At 42.9% G+C, this 18,232-nt stretch overlaps 2 protein-coding genes across 9 annotated transcripts in view; both read right to left on the bottom strand.

The window, feature by feature from the left end:
• Nucleotides 1-12,739, bottom strand: part of pacsin2 (protein kinase C and casein kinase substrate in neurons 2) — a 27,892-nt gene extending 15,153 nt beyond the window's left edge. For 4 of the 8 annotated variants that reach the window (XM_057855264.1, XM_057855266.1, XM_057855265.1 and 1 more), the window contains exons 1-8: nt 12,593-12,739; nt 3,655-3,713; nt 3,431-3,587; nt 1,359-1,594; nt 1,135-1,290; nt 889-1,064; nt 703-823; nt 548-595 (exon numbers count right to left, since the gene is read on the bottom strand). In XM_057855264.1, coding sequence (XP_057711247.1) covers nt 548-595; nt 703-823; nt 889-1,064; nt 1,135-1,290; nt 1,359-1,594; nt 3,431-3,587; nt 3,655-3,713; nt 12,593-12,599 — 960 coding nt within the window. In that variant the 5' untranslated portion in view covers nt 12,600-12,739. Of the gene's footprint in view, nt 1-547; nt 596-702; nt 824-888; nt 1,065-1,134; nt 1,291-1,358; nt 1,595-3,430; nt 3,588-3,654; nt 3,717-12,133; nt 12,326-12,592 lie in introns of those variants that run through there. The other 4 variants (XM_057855269.1, XM_057855271.1, XM_057855268.1 and 1 more) reach the window with 3 other exon arrangements.
• ttll1 (tubulin tyrosine ligase-like family, member 1) lies at nt 12,689-18,232 on the bottom strand. Its single transcript, XM_057855272.1, has 10 exons — nt 17,666-18,232; nt 17,450-17,573; nt 14,719-14,927; nt 14,458-14,638; nt 14,129-14,266; nt 13,938-14,046; nt 13,724-13,867; nt 13,554-13,640; nt 13,030-13,193; nt 12,689-12,961 (listed from the first exon to the last, which is right to left on the bottom strand). Exons 1-10 carry the CDS (start codon nt 17,700-17,702, stop codon nt 12,841-12,843), a joined length of 1,314 nt encoding a protein of 437 aa, XP_057711255.1. The 5' UTR covers nt 17,703-18,232; the 3' UTR covers nt 12,689-12,840.

Genomic DNA, 18,232 nt, shown 5'->3' with positions numbered 1-18,232 from the left:
TGTTTTTTTTCCCCCACATTCTGTCTCTCATGGTTGAGGTTTACCCATGTTGACAATTACAGGCCTCTCTAATATTTTCAAGTGGTAGAACTTGCACAATGAGTGGTTGACTACTTATTTGCCCCACTTTAGCCATCACCTGCTGAGAGGGAACAGTCCGCCACCAGAACTAGTGAACCTGGAGGTCTCTAGCCCCTTTTCACAACCTCCCAGACAGACATCACCAAAATGAAGCAGTGCGCGTTCCCCTAACCACTACATGCATTCGGAGAATTTGATGCATGGCGGAAAAACACTCAGCCCGTGTGAGAGGGTCTTTATTTATTTTGGATAAGTTCACTCAAAGGTCATTAAGATGCTTGTCTTTGAGACTTATCAGTTTATCATCTGTTGAGTTGTGTAATTCCCGACTCACTACTGAACTCATTTCCTCGCCCACGAATCAAAGCATTAAAGAGTGGGAGGGTGAATGAAGAAGGATCACGAGACGACTGTCCCGCCCCCTCCCACAGTGATAAGAAGACCAGTCATTTCGTGCAGGACTCACTAAAATGGACCTTCGTTTAAAGGAGCGAACGCGGGACCAATCCAGGTACTGGAGGAAAGGGAAGGCATGCACAAAAGGATTAAGAAACGTGGAGTTCAATCATTGATACGGAAGCATTCCCGGAGATATTTACTCATTTAACTGCAGTGCATTACCTCAAATTGCGGCCAGTTCATGGGCATGCCCGGGCCGTGGTTGGACCGGAACCATTTCAGGTCCTCCTCTGCGTCCGTGGCGTCGATGGTGTCTTCTAGCGTGTGGTATATGGTTTGGAACCTACCGACAAGTGTTTCAGTTTCATTCCTACTGGCGGGTCTGCGAAGTCAACGTGGAGGCCTGACCTGTGATTGGTGGAGAGGTCCAAATGTTGCTTGACTTCCAGCAGGAGCTCCTTGAAAAAGCGGATGCGCTTGTCTTCAAACTGCTGCCACTGCTCAAACACCTGCTCCATGTTCTCCATGTACTGAGGGGTCAGCTTGTCCAGCTCCTCCAAGGACTTCTCGTAGCGTTCCTTGGTCTAGATTGATCGGAAGCAAAACTTCTTGAAAAATCCAAGTTAAAGAGGTCGTTTATTTTAAGGATCCTACCTTTTGTGCCTCCTGCTGACATTTCTCAACCTTCTCCTGGAGCTTCTTCTGCGCTTCGGGGTTGTTGTTGCTCTCCAGCTTACTGTTGGTTTCCCGACTGGCTGCTAGCTTCTCCTCCTTGCAGGCAGAGTGATACGCTTTCTTCATCGTCTCCACCTGGCAAATCCAAGACATGTCAGGCTTAGGTAACTAGGACCGCGCGTACGCGTACCCCACATCTGTACCTCTTTGAGTTTCTTTGCCCAGGGCTTCTGCGCCTTGCGGAATCCGTCATCGGCCTCCTTGGTCTCCTTGAAGCCGCCGATCATCTGCTTGTGGAAGGCGTCGCGCTGCCAATTCTTCAGTTTTTCGTAGTCCTCGCTCATCAGTGCCGCCTTGACCTCCAGGTGGAGCTCGCTCACCTTCTCTGCCTCCGTGCACAGTGCTGACCACGCTCGCTCCAGCATGCCGTACTGAGGGCCTGTCGGAAACGAAAGATTTCTTTGAGGTCTGCGGGACACTGCTGTCCCTGACAAAAGTCTTGTCACTTATCCATTTTGTAGAAACAATTGCTAATAACTAGAGTTGTTCCGATCATGTTTTTTTCCGCCCGATCCGATCCCGATCGTTTTAGTTTGAGTATCTGCCGATCCCAATATTTCCCGATCCGATAGCTTTTTTTTTGCTCCCGATTCAATTCCAATCATTCCCGATAATTTTTCCCAATCATATACATTTTGGCAATGCATTAAGCAAAAAATGAATAAAACTCAGACGAATATATACATTCAACATACAGTACATAAGTACTGTATTTGTTTATTACGACAATAAATCCTCAAGATGGCATTTACATTATTAACATTATTTCTGTGAGAGGGATCCACGGATGGAAAGACTTGTAATTCTTAAAGGATAAATGTGACTTTGTATATTGTGACTAAATATTGCCATCTAGTGTATTTGTTGAGCTTTCAGTCAATGATACTGTAGCCATTTAACTGTTCTGCCCAAATGCATGATGGGAAGTGCAACCATGACTGTGCATAGTGTCACCAATTGATATATCTTCTCTGTGTCGGGAAGTAATATAGGGTGTTAAGGAAAAGATCAACCACTACCTTTCTTCCCCACATTGCTTCCCACGATATTTCTAAGTGTTGAGGGAAGGATTTTAAGGCTTTAGCCAATTAAAAAAAAGCTTCAAAGATAGCCAAGATTCTCTCTACTCATTTTAAGCTGCCTTTTAGCTCTATATATAGGCAAAACGGTGCCATTATAGATTGAACGCGACAATGCGTGAGTGGGTCGTGCAGCACATGCGTTAATTACGTTAAATATTTTAACGTGATTAATTTTTTAAAAACTAATAAAAAAAACTAATTACCGCCATTAACGCGATAAATTTGATAGCCCTACTTTCAGCCAAAACTTAAGACTCTGGATGAGTGTAAGACATTTTGTCTGTAACGTTAAATACAATTAGAAATTATATATACATTAAAAAAAGCATGTCCGATATTTTTTTGCCGATTCCGATACTTTGAAAATGACGTGATCGGACCCGATCGATTACCAATAACCTGACTTTTAATTATTCAATTGTTACAGAAATGGCTCATGTGAAAGCTAAGACCCTCCCAAATGATGTTGAATGTACAAAAATGTACAAATCTTAACTGCCTCTTACATTCCTAGCCATAAAAAGGGACAAATTCTGCAGCAGGATGGTGCTCCATCGCATACTTCAATCTCTACTTCAAAGTTCCTCAAGGCAAAGAAGATCAAGATCCTCCACGACTGGCCAACTCAGTCACCAGACATGAACAGGATGAAAGAGGAAGCATGGAAGACGAAACCCAAGAATGTTGATGAACTCTGGGAGGCATGCAAGACTGCTTTCTTTGATGTTCCTGATAACTTGTACGAATCCTTGCCGAACCGCATGGATGCAGTCCTTCAAGTCCATGGAAGTCATACAAAATATTAAATTTGGATCTCACAGCACCACTACTTAATTCGCTTATGTTCTGAAACATATTTTTGTATTTGAAGAACATTTTTTGTTCAATTTTCACACTACTTTCTGTAGGCGACAAAACTTTTGTCTTGCCAAAATTTGACCTTTATGTCTTCATTAAATTATAATTTTTTTTCAGTGAAACAAATATATTTTTGTATAGTCTTAAGTTTTCTTGTGAGCCATTACTGAAACCAATTGAACAATTAAAAGTCAGGTTATTAGCAATTGTTTCTACAAAATGGATAAGCGACAAGACTTTTGTCAGGGATTGTATAGTGAAAGTTGTCCCCTCACCTTTTTCTATAAGCTGCCTCCAGCGTTTGCCCCACTCGCTGAGCTGCTGCGCGTACATCTTCTCGATGCGTGCACGCTCATGGATGCAGCTCATTAGATCGTTGCACAGCCGGTTGCCGTCATCTACGCGCTTCACCGTTCGCTTGTAGTTTCCCACCTGACAATATACACCCAAGAAAACTTCGGATCTGTGTTGTCTTTCGGTTCCGGTTGTTCCGCCTCACCTCCCAGAAGCTGTCGCTCGAGACGTCGATCATAGAGTCGTCGTAGGAGCCAGACATGGCTGCTGGGAACAACATGGAAACAACATTGGATGTTTTTTTTTAACCTGTTTGTGTTGGAACTGGGCTTGCAGGGACAGGACTTTTGAAAATGTATGCGTGTGGGAACTCTTCCACTTCCTCACAACCACAGACAAGTCTCTGTTTACACCCCCCACACCTCCTTGTGTCCTTCAATGGAGCACCCCCACCCAGGAAAAAAAGCATCTCTTTATTCACCGCACGCACACTTTCCTTCTAAGCGCAGCTGCCGTCTTCACATGGGAGACTCTTCTCCAGCAATTTTTCGCCTAATTCCAGCAACTTTGCAACACAAAACTGTGATTTGACACACGTGTGTGCCAAATGGAAGCAAACGCTCTTTCCGGAGAGGATGCGTGTGTATGTGTGAGTGGTGGTGTCTGGTCAGTGACCCGTTTTGCGCAGGACAGCCTGGACAGAGGCCGGTATTGTGACCGCATACGCAACTCGTAGATATAGACTCACACACAATGAAAAGTGATTGCAGAAGGCAACTCTATTCTGGCCAACCTAATCGACGGTCAACAGGAACCGAACGCGACTCGACCCGCGAGTGTAAACACGAGTGTTGACTCAGTCAAGGTCTGAAGTCCGGCACCTCGCTCGGAATTCGACACAATGTGAAAACTCCAAGGTGAACTTGGGGGTGTTCGGAGCGCCACTTAATTGAATCAGCCTCCAAATATTGGCAGAGCCGCGCTCCGTAGATTACAGAGCTTAGTTAGCCGTGACGTAATCAAACACAATGGTGACCAATCGAGGCCTAGTGTTCTCAGCCTGATGGAATTTTAGTGCACCACAGCCTCCGGATCCACCTGGGAACGCAGAGCATGTTCCCACGTTGGTGTGAAGTACAACTACGACACTAAACAGGGTCTTATTTCACACAAAAGTCAAACTCAAATAACCAGAAATTCTAGTTACATAACAAAAAATAATGATTCTATCCCTGTTAAGAGGAAGCTCTGTTTCCACTTCCTTCTTTTGTTGCACAAAGTCGATCCGTCCGGGATGTCGCTAAATCCCAGAAACACCAAAAAGTGCACGTTTGCATGACCGGGTGAGGTTATGACCCTGAAGTTGGGTGTGTGTCGACCCCGCGGTGTAAGCCCTCTGCACAATACCATTTGTTCCTGCAGCTTCAAGCATTTTCCACCATGCGCATCAAAAGACGATCTGTTTGAACTGGGATGGTCTGGCAGGCAAGGGCATAGGTTTGGTCTCAACATTGGTAGGGACGATCTAACAGCATAACCTGCATGTAAACTTTTTGCTTGGGATGGGACATTAATAAGACCAAACAGATTGAGTGAACGGGGGTTTTGTTCATGTTGTGTTGTGTGAGCAACATATGACGTTATGCAGCATCAGTCTCTCTCTAATCAGCTCCTTGCTCATGTTTTTCTGGTTCCATAGTTTACAGCAGAGTTCACTATATTTTTCACAGTTTAATTAATGTTAATAGTACAAAACACAAACAGGACACTTCTCTCTAAGCAGCTACATACTCAAGTTTAGCAAGTTAGCAAATTCAGACAGTTTAATGTTATGCCAACTCTGATTCAGGTCGGACCATACCATACCCGTATCCGTACCCGTAACCGTACCCATACCCATCCCATCATCTTCAGCTTGCTCAGAGGTCGGGTCGCGGGGGCAGCAGCTTTAGCAGGGAAGCCCACACTTCCCCGTCCCCAGCCACTTCAACCAGCTGTTCCGGCAGGATCCCAAGGCGTTTCCAGGCCAGCCGAGAGACATAGCCTCTCCAGCGTTGTTTTCCGAAATTTCCGGGTTTGCGGTGAGTCAGTAACAAGCACACTTTTGCTCAATAGACGATGTTTATTGATTATAAAATGCAGAATAAGTGAGATTTATTGATAACAATCCCACAAGAGCAAGCAAACAAGCATAAGAAACGCTAACGATGATGCTAGATTTGAGTTTGTCAATCCCAGAATCCCCGCGTTACCGTTACAGCTGAATAAGATGTCCCTTAGCAAAGAAAATCGCTTACCTTGACAAATGAGCGGGAAGCCATGACTCCGGTAAAGTGGCAAAAGGACAAAGCTGGGAGATCCGTACGTCTAATCCACCACCGGGCTTCCGCAATTTCTTAAACATCGCTATTCTGTTACGGCTCGCCTAGTATTACTCAATTCAATTTATCAAACAACACAACCCCAGTATTACGTAATTCAATTCACCAAATAAGACAAATCTAGCGTCATCGTTAGCGTTTGTTATGATTGTTTGCTTGCTCTTGTGGGATTGTAATCAATAAATCTCATTTATTCTGCAGTTTCTAATCAATAAACATCGTCTATTGAACAAAAGTGTGTTACTTGTTACTGACTCACCGCAAACTCGGAAATATTGGAAAACAAGCGTGTCCTAGGTCGTCCCCGTGGCCTCCCGCCGGTGGGACATGCCCAGAACACCTCTGCGGGGAGGCGTCCGGGAGGCATCCGAACCAGATGCCTGAGCCACCTCAGCTGGCTCCTCTCAACGCAGAGGAGTAGCGGCTCGACGCCTAGTCCCTCCCGGATGACTGAGCTTCTCACCCTATCTCTAAGGCAGGGTTCCCCAACCTTTTTTGCACCACGGACCGGTTTTATTTGGGTCTTTTTTTCACGGACCGGTGTTCTGACAAATTTTCCAAACCATCAAAAATTGCAACGATGCGGTTCTGTGCATGCGCTTAACGTTAAACATAGCCGCAAAATGCGCAAATGCAGCGATTCCAAAGTAAACACTACAAACTTTCTTGAAAGGAATATTAACTTACGTTTGATCATGGAAGGACTTGTAGAAAAGTTCTCCTCAGATACATCCTGCCATGTAAGCTGCACACAACTGCACACCGCTCTCACCATTAATGACTTCGCCTTGTCGTTAAACAGAAGCCCGCTTCACAAAGATACAATGTTGGAAATTGTATCAAGGTTTTCTATGCTCTTGTAGCGATGTCAGGATATTCCAGAATGACTTTATTCCAGAACCTCGGTAGAGTTGTTGTCTCAAATGTACGTTTAATAAGGTCGCCGTCATTTGCGATCACTACAAGTTGATCTTCCTGTTGCACAGACATGCTCGAATCACTTGGTTTATTCACAAACGGGTCTTGAATCCATTCCTTCGCAGTTCGTGGGTCTTCGAGGTACTAGGCTCGTCAGGTGCCCTTTTCGCCGTAAAAATATCTCCAAAGACGTCTGTTTTTCAGTCATCTACGCGCGTGTGGGGGCTAATTATTTCCGGGATCAAATGTGCTACGCCCGCGGCCTAGCAATAGTTATTATCGAGGACAAGCGCACATAGATATATTATATACACAAAGGAGATGTACTAATAGCAGTCCAATCAATGGATTTCTATGACGACATTTTAATCTATTCCGTAGTATTATATCTAGAGTAGACAGGGATATTGGTGTGTTAAGCAGGGGCACAGGGTTAATTCAGCCAGAATGCGGTCGTTATTAAATTATTATTTCTGTGCGGCCTGTTAGCAAATGCGCCACGGACCGGTACCGGTCCGAGGCCCGGCAGATGGGGACCCCTGCTCTAAGGGAAAGCCCGGACACCCTGCGGAGAAAACTCATTTCGGCCGCTTGTATCTGGGATCTTGTTCTTTCGGTCACGACCCACAGCTCGTGACCATAGATGAGGGTAGGAACGTAGATCAACTGGTAAATCGAGAGCTTCGCTGAAATCCGCTCAGCTCCTTCGTCACCACTACAAACGGGTGCAGAGTCCGCATTACTGCAGACGCTGCACCGAACCGCCTATCAATCTCCCTCTCCCTCCTAGACTCGCTCATGAACAAGACCCCAAGATGCTTGAACTCATCCACTTAGGGCAGGAGCTCATCCCCGACCCGGAGAGGGCACTCCACCCTTTTCCGACTGAGGACCATGGTCTCGGATTTGGAGGTGCTGATCTTCATCCCAACCGCTTCACACTCGGCTGCAAACCGCTCCACTGAGAGTTTGAGTTCATGGCCTGATGAAGCAAACAGCACCACATCATCTGCAAAAAGCAGAGATTCAATGCTGTGGTTACCAAACCGGATCCCGGTTCACCCCCTATTCTGTCCATAAAAATTATGAACAGAATCGGTGACAAAGGGCAGCCTTGGCGGAGTCCAACCCTCACTGGGAACAAATTCGACTTACTGCCGGCAATGCAGACCAAACTCTGACAACGGTCGTACAGGGACCGAACAGCCTTTACCTAGGAGCTCAGTACTCCGTACTCCCGGGGCACTCCCCCACAGGACTCCTTGAGGCACATGGTCGAACGCCTTCTCCAGATCCACAAAACACATGAAGACTTGTTGGGCGAACTCCCATGGACCCTCGAGGACCCTGCTGGTCCACTGTTCCACGTCTGGGACGAAAACCACACTGCTCCTCCTGAATCCGAGATTCGACTTCCCGACGGACCCTCCTCAGGTCGGACTTTCAGTAGCAAAATTTCTGGTGTGTTCCCCACCTCCACTACATTGACGGCTTTTTACATTACTTATAGTGGCTGCTACTGCTGGCCAAAAAAACCTTCAAATATCCCTCGTCTTCAAGGGGGGGTGGAGGAGGCGGCATGTTGTCGACATGTATTTCTGTCAGGGCTGTGTGAGTGTCGGAGGTGGGTCAAGTCATCAGCTAATCAAACGTGCATTTGAGAGGGAAAATGGTCCGGCGCATTCAGCAAGTGAAAAGGGGTAAATATAAGTTCTAATATAATGAAAAAAAAAATCACTTAATAATGGTAGGGTCTTTACAACATTTGGGAAGACAATCCAAATTATCTGTATTATAACTGAACTCATTATATAATGCATATAAGGTTGCTTAAAGGTTGGTAGGGACAATTTGAGCATCCTGAAAAGTTGGTAGTGTTATGTCCCTACCGTCCCTATGCTAACCCTACCCCCTTGCTGGCAGGGTATAATCAGGTTTCAGTACCATTGACAACGATGGACGTCAAATTTATGCTAATTGAGAGGTGCTTGAAGCCAACCTTGTCAGTGGTAGCCAATGGATTAATTGTCCAAGGGCGTAGGTTTGCATAGGGACGGTAGGGACATAACACTAGCAATGTAATTTTCACACTATAAGCCGCACCTGACTATAAGCCGCCACCCACCAAATTTGACATAAAAACGACATTTCTTCATAGATAAGCCGCACTGGACTATAAGTCGCAGCTATCCTCACTGTATTATGGGATATTTACTAGTGCTGCAACGATTAATCGATTAACTCGAGTATTCGATTAGAAAAAAAAAAGATTCGAATTAAATTTTGCTGCTTTGAGTATTCGTTTAATTTAAGTGGCGTTTTAATGGTTTATTTTGAAAGTGTTTGCATTTAGTTTTACTGATTTGGGTGGATACACTGCCTTCTAGTCTGCCTCATTTCACATAGCTGAATCCAGCTGCTCCCTGTTAAGACCAACATAAGCTACGTTGTGTTTGTGCTAATTTTTTTTTTTAATGCATTCGTTATTTAGTTCATAGGTATTTTTAGCCTATTTTTGTGGAATATGAGTCTGAACCGTTTGTTAAGAGCATTGTAAAAAAAGTTAGCATTTTATAGCATTTAAACTAGCGGACTTTTGCTATAAGTTAGCCAATTGTTCTTTTGTTGTACATAGATCCTAATTTATTATCTTTTTAATAACGTTTGAGGCTCAGCTCAGGTAATTTAATTTTTCATGTTCCTTATCCGATTACTCGATTATTCCAACTAATGGTTCATCGATTAATCGACTACTAAAATAATTGATAGCTGCAGCTCTAATATTTACACCAAAAGATATCCACCGGTAACACTTTATTTGACAGCGGCATCATAAGATTGTCGTAATGAACCACCATGAAGCTTTGAACCAATTAGCTCCAAAGCTTCATTGCTTCAAGAAGCTTCATTTGGCCATAATTGTTCTCTTGGGGGAGACAGTGAACCTCTGCTGCCAGCTGCTGTCAACACTGTTGTCATCCAACATGCCTCCTAGCATGCATTGCAGCACTACAGATGTAAATAACAAATCAAAATTCATGTTCTGTGCTAATTATTTGTTCAGTTACTGTTCTAGTTGTTTCATTAATTGCTAGTTATGGAATTTATTAACACTTTATTTGAAGGTGGCGCCATCAGACTCTCATAAGAGCATCATTATTATGACATGACACTGCCATGAGCATTAAATAATGCTTATGACAGATGTCATTTTGTGTCATCTGGCAAATTATCTCCCTTTTGAATGGTTGTAAAAGATCCGAGCTGGAGTGACAATATTTGCCGGATGACACTTAATGACATCTGTCATAAGCATTCATTAACGCCCATGATAATGTCATGTCATAATTATGATGGTCTCATGGCAGTCTTATAACGCCGCTGTCACATAAAGTGTTACCATAACCCAAATAAATCAACAAATAAGCCGCAGGATTCAAAATGAGGAAATAAAGTATGGTCTTATAGTCCGAAAATTACGGTAGGTAATTTATATTGTCTTACCATATGTTGTAAGGGTAGAATAGACCCTACCATTATTATTAAGTGAATTATTGTCATTATGGTAAGACTTAGTTATCCCTTTTCACTTGCAGAATGTTCCGGTCTATTAATTCCCACTCCAACGAACATTTGGTTGGCTGATGACTTGAAGCCCCCCGTCCCACCACAAATAATATACAGACATACTCACACAACCCCGACAGATTCATGTTGACAACATGCCGCCCCCTTCGGAGAGGAAGTACAGCATATTAGAGTAAGGTTGGGCATCGTTTGAAATTGAACGATTCCGGTTCCAATTCCGATTCCACCTTTCGATTCCAGTTCCGAACGATTCCGATTCTTTTAAGAGGCAGTCAACAAAAAAAAAAATGCAGGGTCCAAAAAATTGCATAGTTTATAATAAAGTCTTAACTTTTGACGTCTTTTTAAATTAAATTAACTTCTCACAGGGCTAATTATAACTTGTATATAAATTAGTGCTGCAACGATTAATCGATTATTCGATTAGAAAAAAATATTCGAATTAAATTCTGTTGCTTCGAGTATTTGTTTAACTAAAGTGGCGTTGTAAAGGTTTATTTTGAAAGTGTTTACATTTAGTTTTATTGATTAGGGCGGATACACTGCCCTCTGGTCTTTTTTTCACATGGCTGAATCCAACTGCACCCTGTTAAGACCTACGTAAGTTTTTGTTTGAGCTAATGTTTTTTAATGCATTCTTGATTTAGTTTATACTAGTACTTTTTTTTGTGGGAATATGTGTCTGAACCATTTGTTCAGAACATTGTAAAAAAAAATAATTTTTTTTTTTAAACTTTAGCATTTTATAGCATTTAAGCTAGCGACTTTTTCTGTGTAAGTTAGCCAATTGTTCTTTCGGTGTACATCAATCCTCATTTTTATTTTTTTGTTTAATACCGTTTCAGGTTTCACACATTTCACATTTCAATTTTTCATGTTCCTTATCCGATTACTCGATTATTCGAACTAACTAGTCCATCGATTAATCGACTACTAAAATATTCGATAGCTGCAGCCCTAATATAAATATCAGTCTTTAAACTCGAGCAATTTTTTTCCCATCGGCGGTCAGGGCATCGAAACAAGGAATATAAATTTTAAAATTCGAACGATTCCGGGAGCATCGGAGTGTTAGAACCGGTTCCCATCGATGCTCGATTCTCGATGCCCAACTCTAATTAGAAGTTTCTTTTTCGGCCAGCAGCAGCCACTGTAAGTCATGTAAAAAGACATCAATGTTGTGGAGGTGGGGGAAACACCAGTCATTTTGCTACTGAAAGTTCAACCTGCATCAGAGTTAGCATAACATTAAACTTGCTAACCGTCAACACTACTGCGGTCAGGTCAGCTTCCATAAGGAAGTTTTTCCTTATTTGAATCAGTTTGCATTACGTGCAGTATGATAAATTGTCCATACCAATGTTGAAACCCTTGTAATTGTCATCTTTGGTGACAGTGTGAGTGTTCCTAATGTTTTGTCCGGTGAAAGGGGTGGGGGTGGTGACAGGACATGAAGCAGGAGGTGAAGCTGCCCCGCCCTTTATTACAACAAACAACTTGATCAAATTAATAACAATATTTATCAAGGTATCAATCGCCCATAATCAATATTTAATCACACTCGATAATTTCAACGTCATATGTCAGTGTGAACCAAAGTAACGCCATTCAGTTTCAACAGAAAAGGGAGCTTTTTCGCCATTATGTGCTTGACTTAAGTGAAAAACACTTTTAAATCTTGCGAAACAACTTTAACGTAAACAGTGTAGTTCCCCCCTAGTGTTAGCAAATTAGCCACCGCCATTTACAAAAAAAAAAGTTGAAATGAACCAAACAAACATGTCGATGACACCTTACCTCTCCCGGATTCGTTCAAACTGATAAGTTGAAGCCAATTGGTTGATTAAGTCCTTCGATTTTGCAGCATAAAAAGAGTTTGGTCCCCGTTTTTTAGTCGGAAGAGAAACGGTACCACTGGGAACGCCTGAGTGACACTGCTGTCAGTTTCCCCAAAATTTCTTACAACACATCCGGTTAAGTTGTCGATTTCAAAATAAGACGCTCGTTGCATTTTATGGGCGCTTTTCTTCCAGAAATGGTAATTTTATGTCGAAAGATTCCCGAGTTCAGAGATGCAAATGCCTACGTAACATCCGCTAGAAAAACTATTTTGGAACATAACTTTATCGTCCCACTAAAATTTCCATCCAGTCAGAGAAGTATTTGTAACACTTTATAGCGCGAACTTAACAAGAGCATATTTTTTATGACTTTGTAAAGAAACGTTAGTTTGAGTATTTAAGCAAATAACCACACCTATCATTGACTTAACAAGTCAAGTGTTGACACTTTAAAGGCCCATTGCACCATAACATTCCACTCCAACTACTCTGAGGAGAAGCAAAACAAGTTGAATCCAAACTTTATAAAGCAGAGGCATTGGTAGCAAGCAAATAAAGTGACATTCCACAATAGTAGGCAAAATGAGGCACAATCCAAAATAAAACAAATATAAAATCCATTTCCTTTTCAATCCTTGATTAGTAATGAGGTTGAAAAGCTCGTCACTTCCAAGTGGCTGCGGCGGGGCGGACGGAAATGCCCTTGGCGCCTTTTGACCCCAGCGACTGACCCGAGCGGCTCCTCAGCTCGGCGTTGTCGCTCTGCGCCTGCTCTTCGTCGTACCTGCGTCGATTAAAATTTGGAAATTTTGATCTAATGACTGTGAACTAGCCTGCGGTTTGTGGACTCACAGAAGTTCATAGTTGCCCAGAGCATCTCGAGGAGGGCTTCGGTTCCAGCGGCTATCCGGCATCTCGCCATTGGGCATGACAATGTTGAGGGTGTCGTTGATGAGGTTGTACTTGAGGATGCGGTCGTTGGACGTGCTGGATGTCAACGAGGGTGACGCGTTGACCTGTTGATATTTCAGTGACAACCAGTGAAAAGAGTTTGGAATGATTGAAACGTGCAGTTTATTGACTTTTCCACCAATGTAATGAATGAATGACTTTATTGTTATTGCACTATTGTACAGCATGCTGTAATTTTCGGACTATAAGCCGCTACTTTTTTACTTCATTTTGAATTCTGCGGCTTATTTGTTGATTTATTATATATCTTTTGGTGTAAATATCCCATAACACAGTGAGGGCAGCTGCTGCTTTTAGTCCAGTGCGGCTTATCTATGAACAAATGCTGTTTTCGTGCCAGATTTGGTGGGTAGCGCAATCAAGGTGCTCTTTACAATGCAAGGAGTAAATGTGGACTGACCCACCTCAATGAGCCATGGCTTGAGTTTGTCATCAATGATGATGTCGTAACCATAACACTCAAAACAATGTTTGTCGTTGTTCATCACAGGCTTGGAAGAAAGCACAGAGCAAACCACTGTCAAAATGTTAAGTAATTAACAGATTATTTGGCATTAGAAAACGTGACACTTACAGCCACAGCCTTCAAGGACTGCACCATGATCCAATGAATCTGGTCAAACAGTCGACTGGTCACTTCGTCTCCTCTTGTGCTCTCCAGATAAAGCCGCAGATTACTTACCGTCCACTTGCCACCGTGGACATGGTTGTAGTCATCCTGCGTGGGCAAATAAAACCATCAACGTCCACTCTTAACATGGAATCTGATTGGATTTCCCAAGTCTTACTCCATGTTTTTGGATGGCTACGTTGGTAAGGTGCACAAACATGTTGTCTAGCTCGCTTGTACTTGGCGTGTACTTTACTGTGCAGAATCTACAGAAACCCAGCTTGTACCTGTCGACAAAAATCACACGCAGGAACCGTAAGATAATTAGCGTTATTGTAAATGATGTTAATAAAGTGGGCGGGTTCTTACATATAGCATTTAAGTGGCCGGTAAGTGGTGACCAGAACGTAGAGACGCAGGTCAAATTTTTTTCCGCCGATCAGAAGGGGATTGTCGATGTACAGGGAGATGACGTAAGCCTCCTTACCACTGGAGGCCGCCATGAACCTGTTGTAAAACATTAAACTCGTTGATGATCGGAGCCGAATAGATAACAGTCCTTCGATAGCTCAGTTGGTACAGAGGAAGACTGAGTGGAGGTCTGACAGGCATTCTTAGGTCGCTAGCTCAAATCTGGCTCGAAGGACTCACTTTTACAACTTTTTGATGAATAGCTCTATTTGTTTTAAGTAACGTACGTAGATGTGCGGCTGTCCCGTGACCACTTTTTGATCTGGGACAGTTTGTTGATAAGGAAGATGCCTTTGCCCTGCGCTTTGCCGCACGGCTTCATGATCCACGTGCTGGACGGGTTCTTGCGGAACTCCTCCACAAAAAGGTTGTAATCTGCCGGGAGCATGAACGTCACCGGCACGAAATCTGGAAAAAAATGTTATGAAGAAATAACCAAGAATAAAAAAACAAGTCGAATGTCGACGGTCTGTTCGGTTGCTTCTTACCAAGGTGGATGTACTTCCCGTTGTCGTCCTTCTCAGCTAGCGGGTTGTTTTCCTTCTCCAGCTCTTTGCGGTAGCGCTTTATGTTCTTGATCATCAGGTCTTTCCTAGTCAGCTCGTAATGGTTGGGGAAGTGGTTGACCATCTGCTCGTCGGTTAAGCGGTAGCCCGTGTCCACGCTGAACACGTTGCGAATGGTCTGGATGCTCATCCTGGGATTTGGGGAAACATGCCAGCCATTTTGTTGAGAGACGATACAAAAAGTTAAAGTGCGCACCGTAGTTAGTCCGGCTTTCCCTGCCAAGGCTTTGGAGAATGTAAACAAACAAAGAGGCGTGACGGCTAGCCGACATGCAAACCCGAACCGAGTGACGTCTCAAAGTCTTATTTTCGCTTTTCGAAGAAAAAAAAAAAAAAAAAACACAAAACTAGCCCGGATGATGTCACACGACGGCGGGGTTGTCAATTGCCTTCGCCGATCGGCAACACGCCCGGAGGCGAGCAAGTTCCAGCTTGTTCCCCTGCTGCGGACAGGTGAGCTCGCCAGGGAAGCAGCTGGAGAGTACCGCCGGACAAACTGGCAGAAGTCGGAGGTTCGCGTAGCTGCCACATGGTCAACATGAATATGGCGTAAAATGATGCTTTACTACACGGCGAAGACGTAAATAGTGTGAGTTTAGAAAGCGGCGTGCAGTTGTTGTGCAGCTAACATGGCAGGATGTGTCTGAGGAGAACTTTTCTACATGTCCCATGATCAAACGTAAGTAAATAGTCGTTTATTTAAAGAAAGTTTGTAGTGTTTACTTTGTAATTGCTGTATTCGCAGCCATTTTTAACACAAAGTTTCTGATGGGGTTGAAAATTTGACAGAACGACGGGAAGCAGAGTATAGATGGGTGTGTGCAAACAAGCCTCTGGTCCTCGGCCGAGTGGCATTCTCGGTGGACAATCAGCCACAAAATGCAAGCCACCTCCATATTAAAACGTGTGCCATGATCCCAGTATTTGACATAATACAAAATACAATGTTTACTCGTAAGTCCAATGGTCTCTTGATTGTCGGACTTGTTTTAACCAATATCCGTGGTGAACGGGAACTTTTTGAAACCCAAAAAGGCTCTCACGCCTATACCTGGTGCAGCAACAATTTTCTGCAGCCGCTTGGCTGGCGTGATGCGAAAAATAAACAAATTAGTCCACAAAATCAGCTGAATCGGCAGTCCATCTGCATGCTGTAAAGCAGGGGTCGGGAATCTTTTTGGCTGAGAGAGCCATGAACACCACATATTTTTAAATGTTATTCTGTGAGAGCCATACAATACATTTAAAACTAAAAATACAAGTAATATGTGCATTTTATGTAATTTCAAGTTAGAGATGTCGATCGATCGGGTCCGATCACGTCATTTTCAAAGTATCGGAATCGGCAAAAAAATATCGGACATGCCTTTTTTTAATATACAGTATATATATATATTTTTTTTTATTAAATCGTTTTCTATTTGTATTTAAAGTTACAAACATAATGTGTTACACTCTTCCAGAGTCTTTAGTTTAAGCTTAAGGTAGGGTTATTAAATTTATCGCGTTAACGGCGAGAATTAATATTTTTTTCATTTATCACGTTACGATATTTAACGCAATTAACGCATGCGCTGCACGACCCACTCACGTATTGTCGCGTTCAATCTATAACGGCGCCGTTTTACCCATACAGTATATAGAGCTAAAAGGCAGCGTAAAATGAGTAGAGAGAATTTTGGCAGCCTTTGGAGCCTTTTTTTAAATGGCTACAGCCTTACAATCCCTCTCCCAACAATTAGAATAATCGTGGGAAGCAATGTGGGGAAGAAAGGTAATAGTTGATCTTTTTCTTAACACCCTATGTTAGTTCCCAACGCAGAAAAGATATATCAATTGGTACCACGACGCTTGATTTTGTGTCTGATGAACCATTTCTGTGTAGATTTGGCCATATGTTTAGGGTCACTGTCTTGCTGAAAGACCCAGTGACGGCTCATCTTCAGCTTTCGGACAGAGGGCAACAGATTTTGATTTAAAATGTCCTGGTATTTCAAAGCATTAATAATGCTATGCACCCGAGCAAGGTTCTCAGGGCCTTTGGAAGCGAAACAGCCCCACAGCATCACTGACCCACCCCCATACTTCACAGTGGGTATGAGGTGCTTTTCAGCATGCGCATCTTTCGTGGCACGCCAGACCCCACTTAGAGTGTTTGGTTCCATAATGCTCAATCTTGGTCTCATCACAGAAAATAAAGCTCCTCCCATGGCCATCTCAGTCCCCAAACCTTGTTTTGTTGGCAAAAGGGGGTTGTACAAAGTATTAACACCAGGGGTGCGAATAATTGTGACACACATTATTTGATGTCAAATAATTGTTTCTTTATGTGGGATTTTTTCCCCCACTGAATGAATGCACTTGTATTGAAGGTTGGATTTTTCTCTTTTTTCCATTATGATCCCATATTATTTGAATTATAAAAAATATATATATTAGAAGCTAAAAAACACATCTTTTTCAGGGGTGCCAATAATTATGGAGGGCACTGTATATGACCGTGTGACCTTGCCAATTATTTCAACAAATCCTACAATTGCAATCAATTATCATGGCCACACCCATGTATCATTTTCCCTTTTAAAATTGATCTGAAAAATAGAGATGAAATAGTACAGTTTAAGAACTATGCCAAAAATTGATTTATAATTACCAGTAAAAATTCCAGTCGTCATTTTCAGTCACTTGAATCCAGTCCCTCTTTTCAAAGTTGTTGATGAGCACTGACTTCTCAATATCTGTCACCCACTTTACCTTACTGGCCATGTTGCCACCCACTGCAAAAAAGAAAATTATTATTAATATTTTAAAGGCCAGAATATGAATATCAATACATCAAATAGATTTGATATTAAAAAAAATGTCTCACCAGTGAATAAAAAAAAGAGAGCCAAACAGCCGGTCATCAGTGGTGCTCTTCCCGGCTAGCAGGACACCGCATCCTCCCTCCCGGACATCGCCCTCCCTCCTAGCCGTCGCTGGTGCAGCCTCACCAGCCTGACATCGGCTCAGCTCTCGGTCCCTCGGTTGCTCGGATCAGAGGAACGGAATCGTCTCCATGATGATAGCGATTTAGCATCGGATGCAGCAATTTATCGATCCGTTCGACGCGAGGAGGATGGAGTGACGACACAGAATTATTTTCAGAATAAAAGCCGGTGCTAGAAGTTTGTTAATTCATATATATGTGGTGGTTGAATTCAAGAGAAGTGACAATGGGATTTGGGTGGGATGTTTTTAAACAGCATAACCTAGCAACACAAACACTACCCCGGTTCACCAGCTGGGGGTGGGTAAACCTATTTTACTCGGTAAAAATATGCTTAATAATGTTTTTTTTTTAAAAAAAGTTTTCAAGCATGCAAAACAGTTAATTGGTTAATAATATTTTTTAGGGGAGCGGGCGGTAAATTTACGTATCAAGAATACACGTCAG

The sequence above is a fragment of the Corythoichthys intestinalis genome, chromosome 13, assembly GCF_030265065.1.
Source record: "Corythoichthys intestinalis isolate RoL2023-P3 chromosome 13, ASM3026506v1, whole genome shotgun sequence".
Lineage (NCBI taxonomy): Eukaryota > Metazoa > Chordata > Actinopteri > Syngnathiformes > Syngnathidae > Corythoichthys > Corythoichthys intestinalis.
This window is presented reverse-complemented; position numbering and strand designations above follow the sequence as displayed.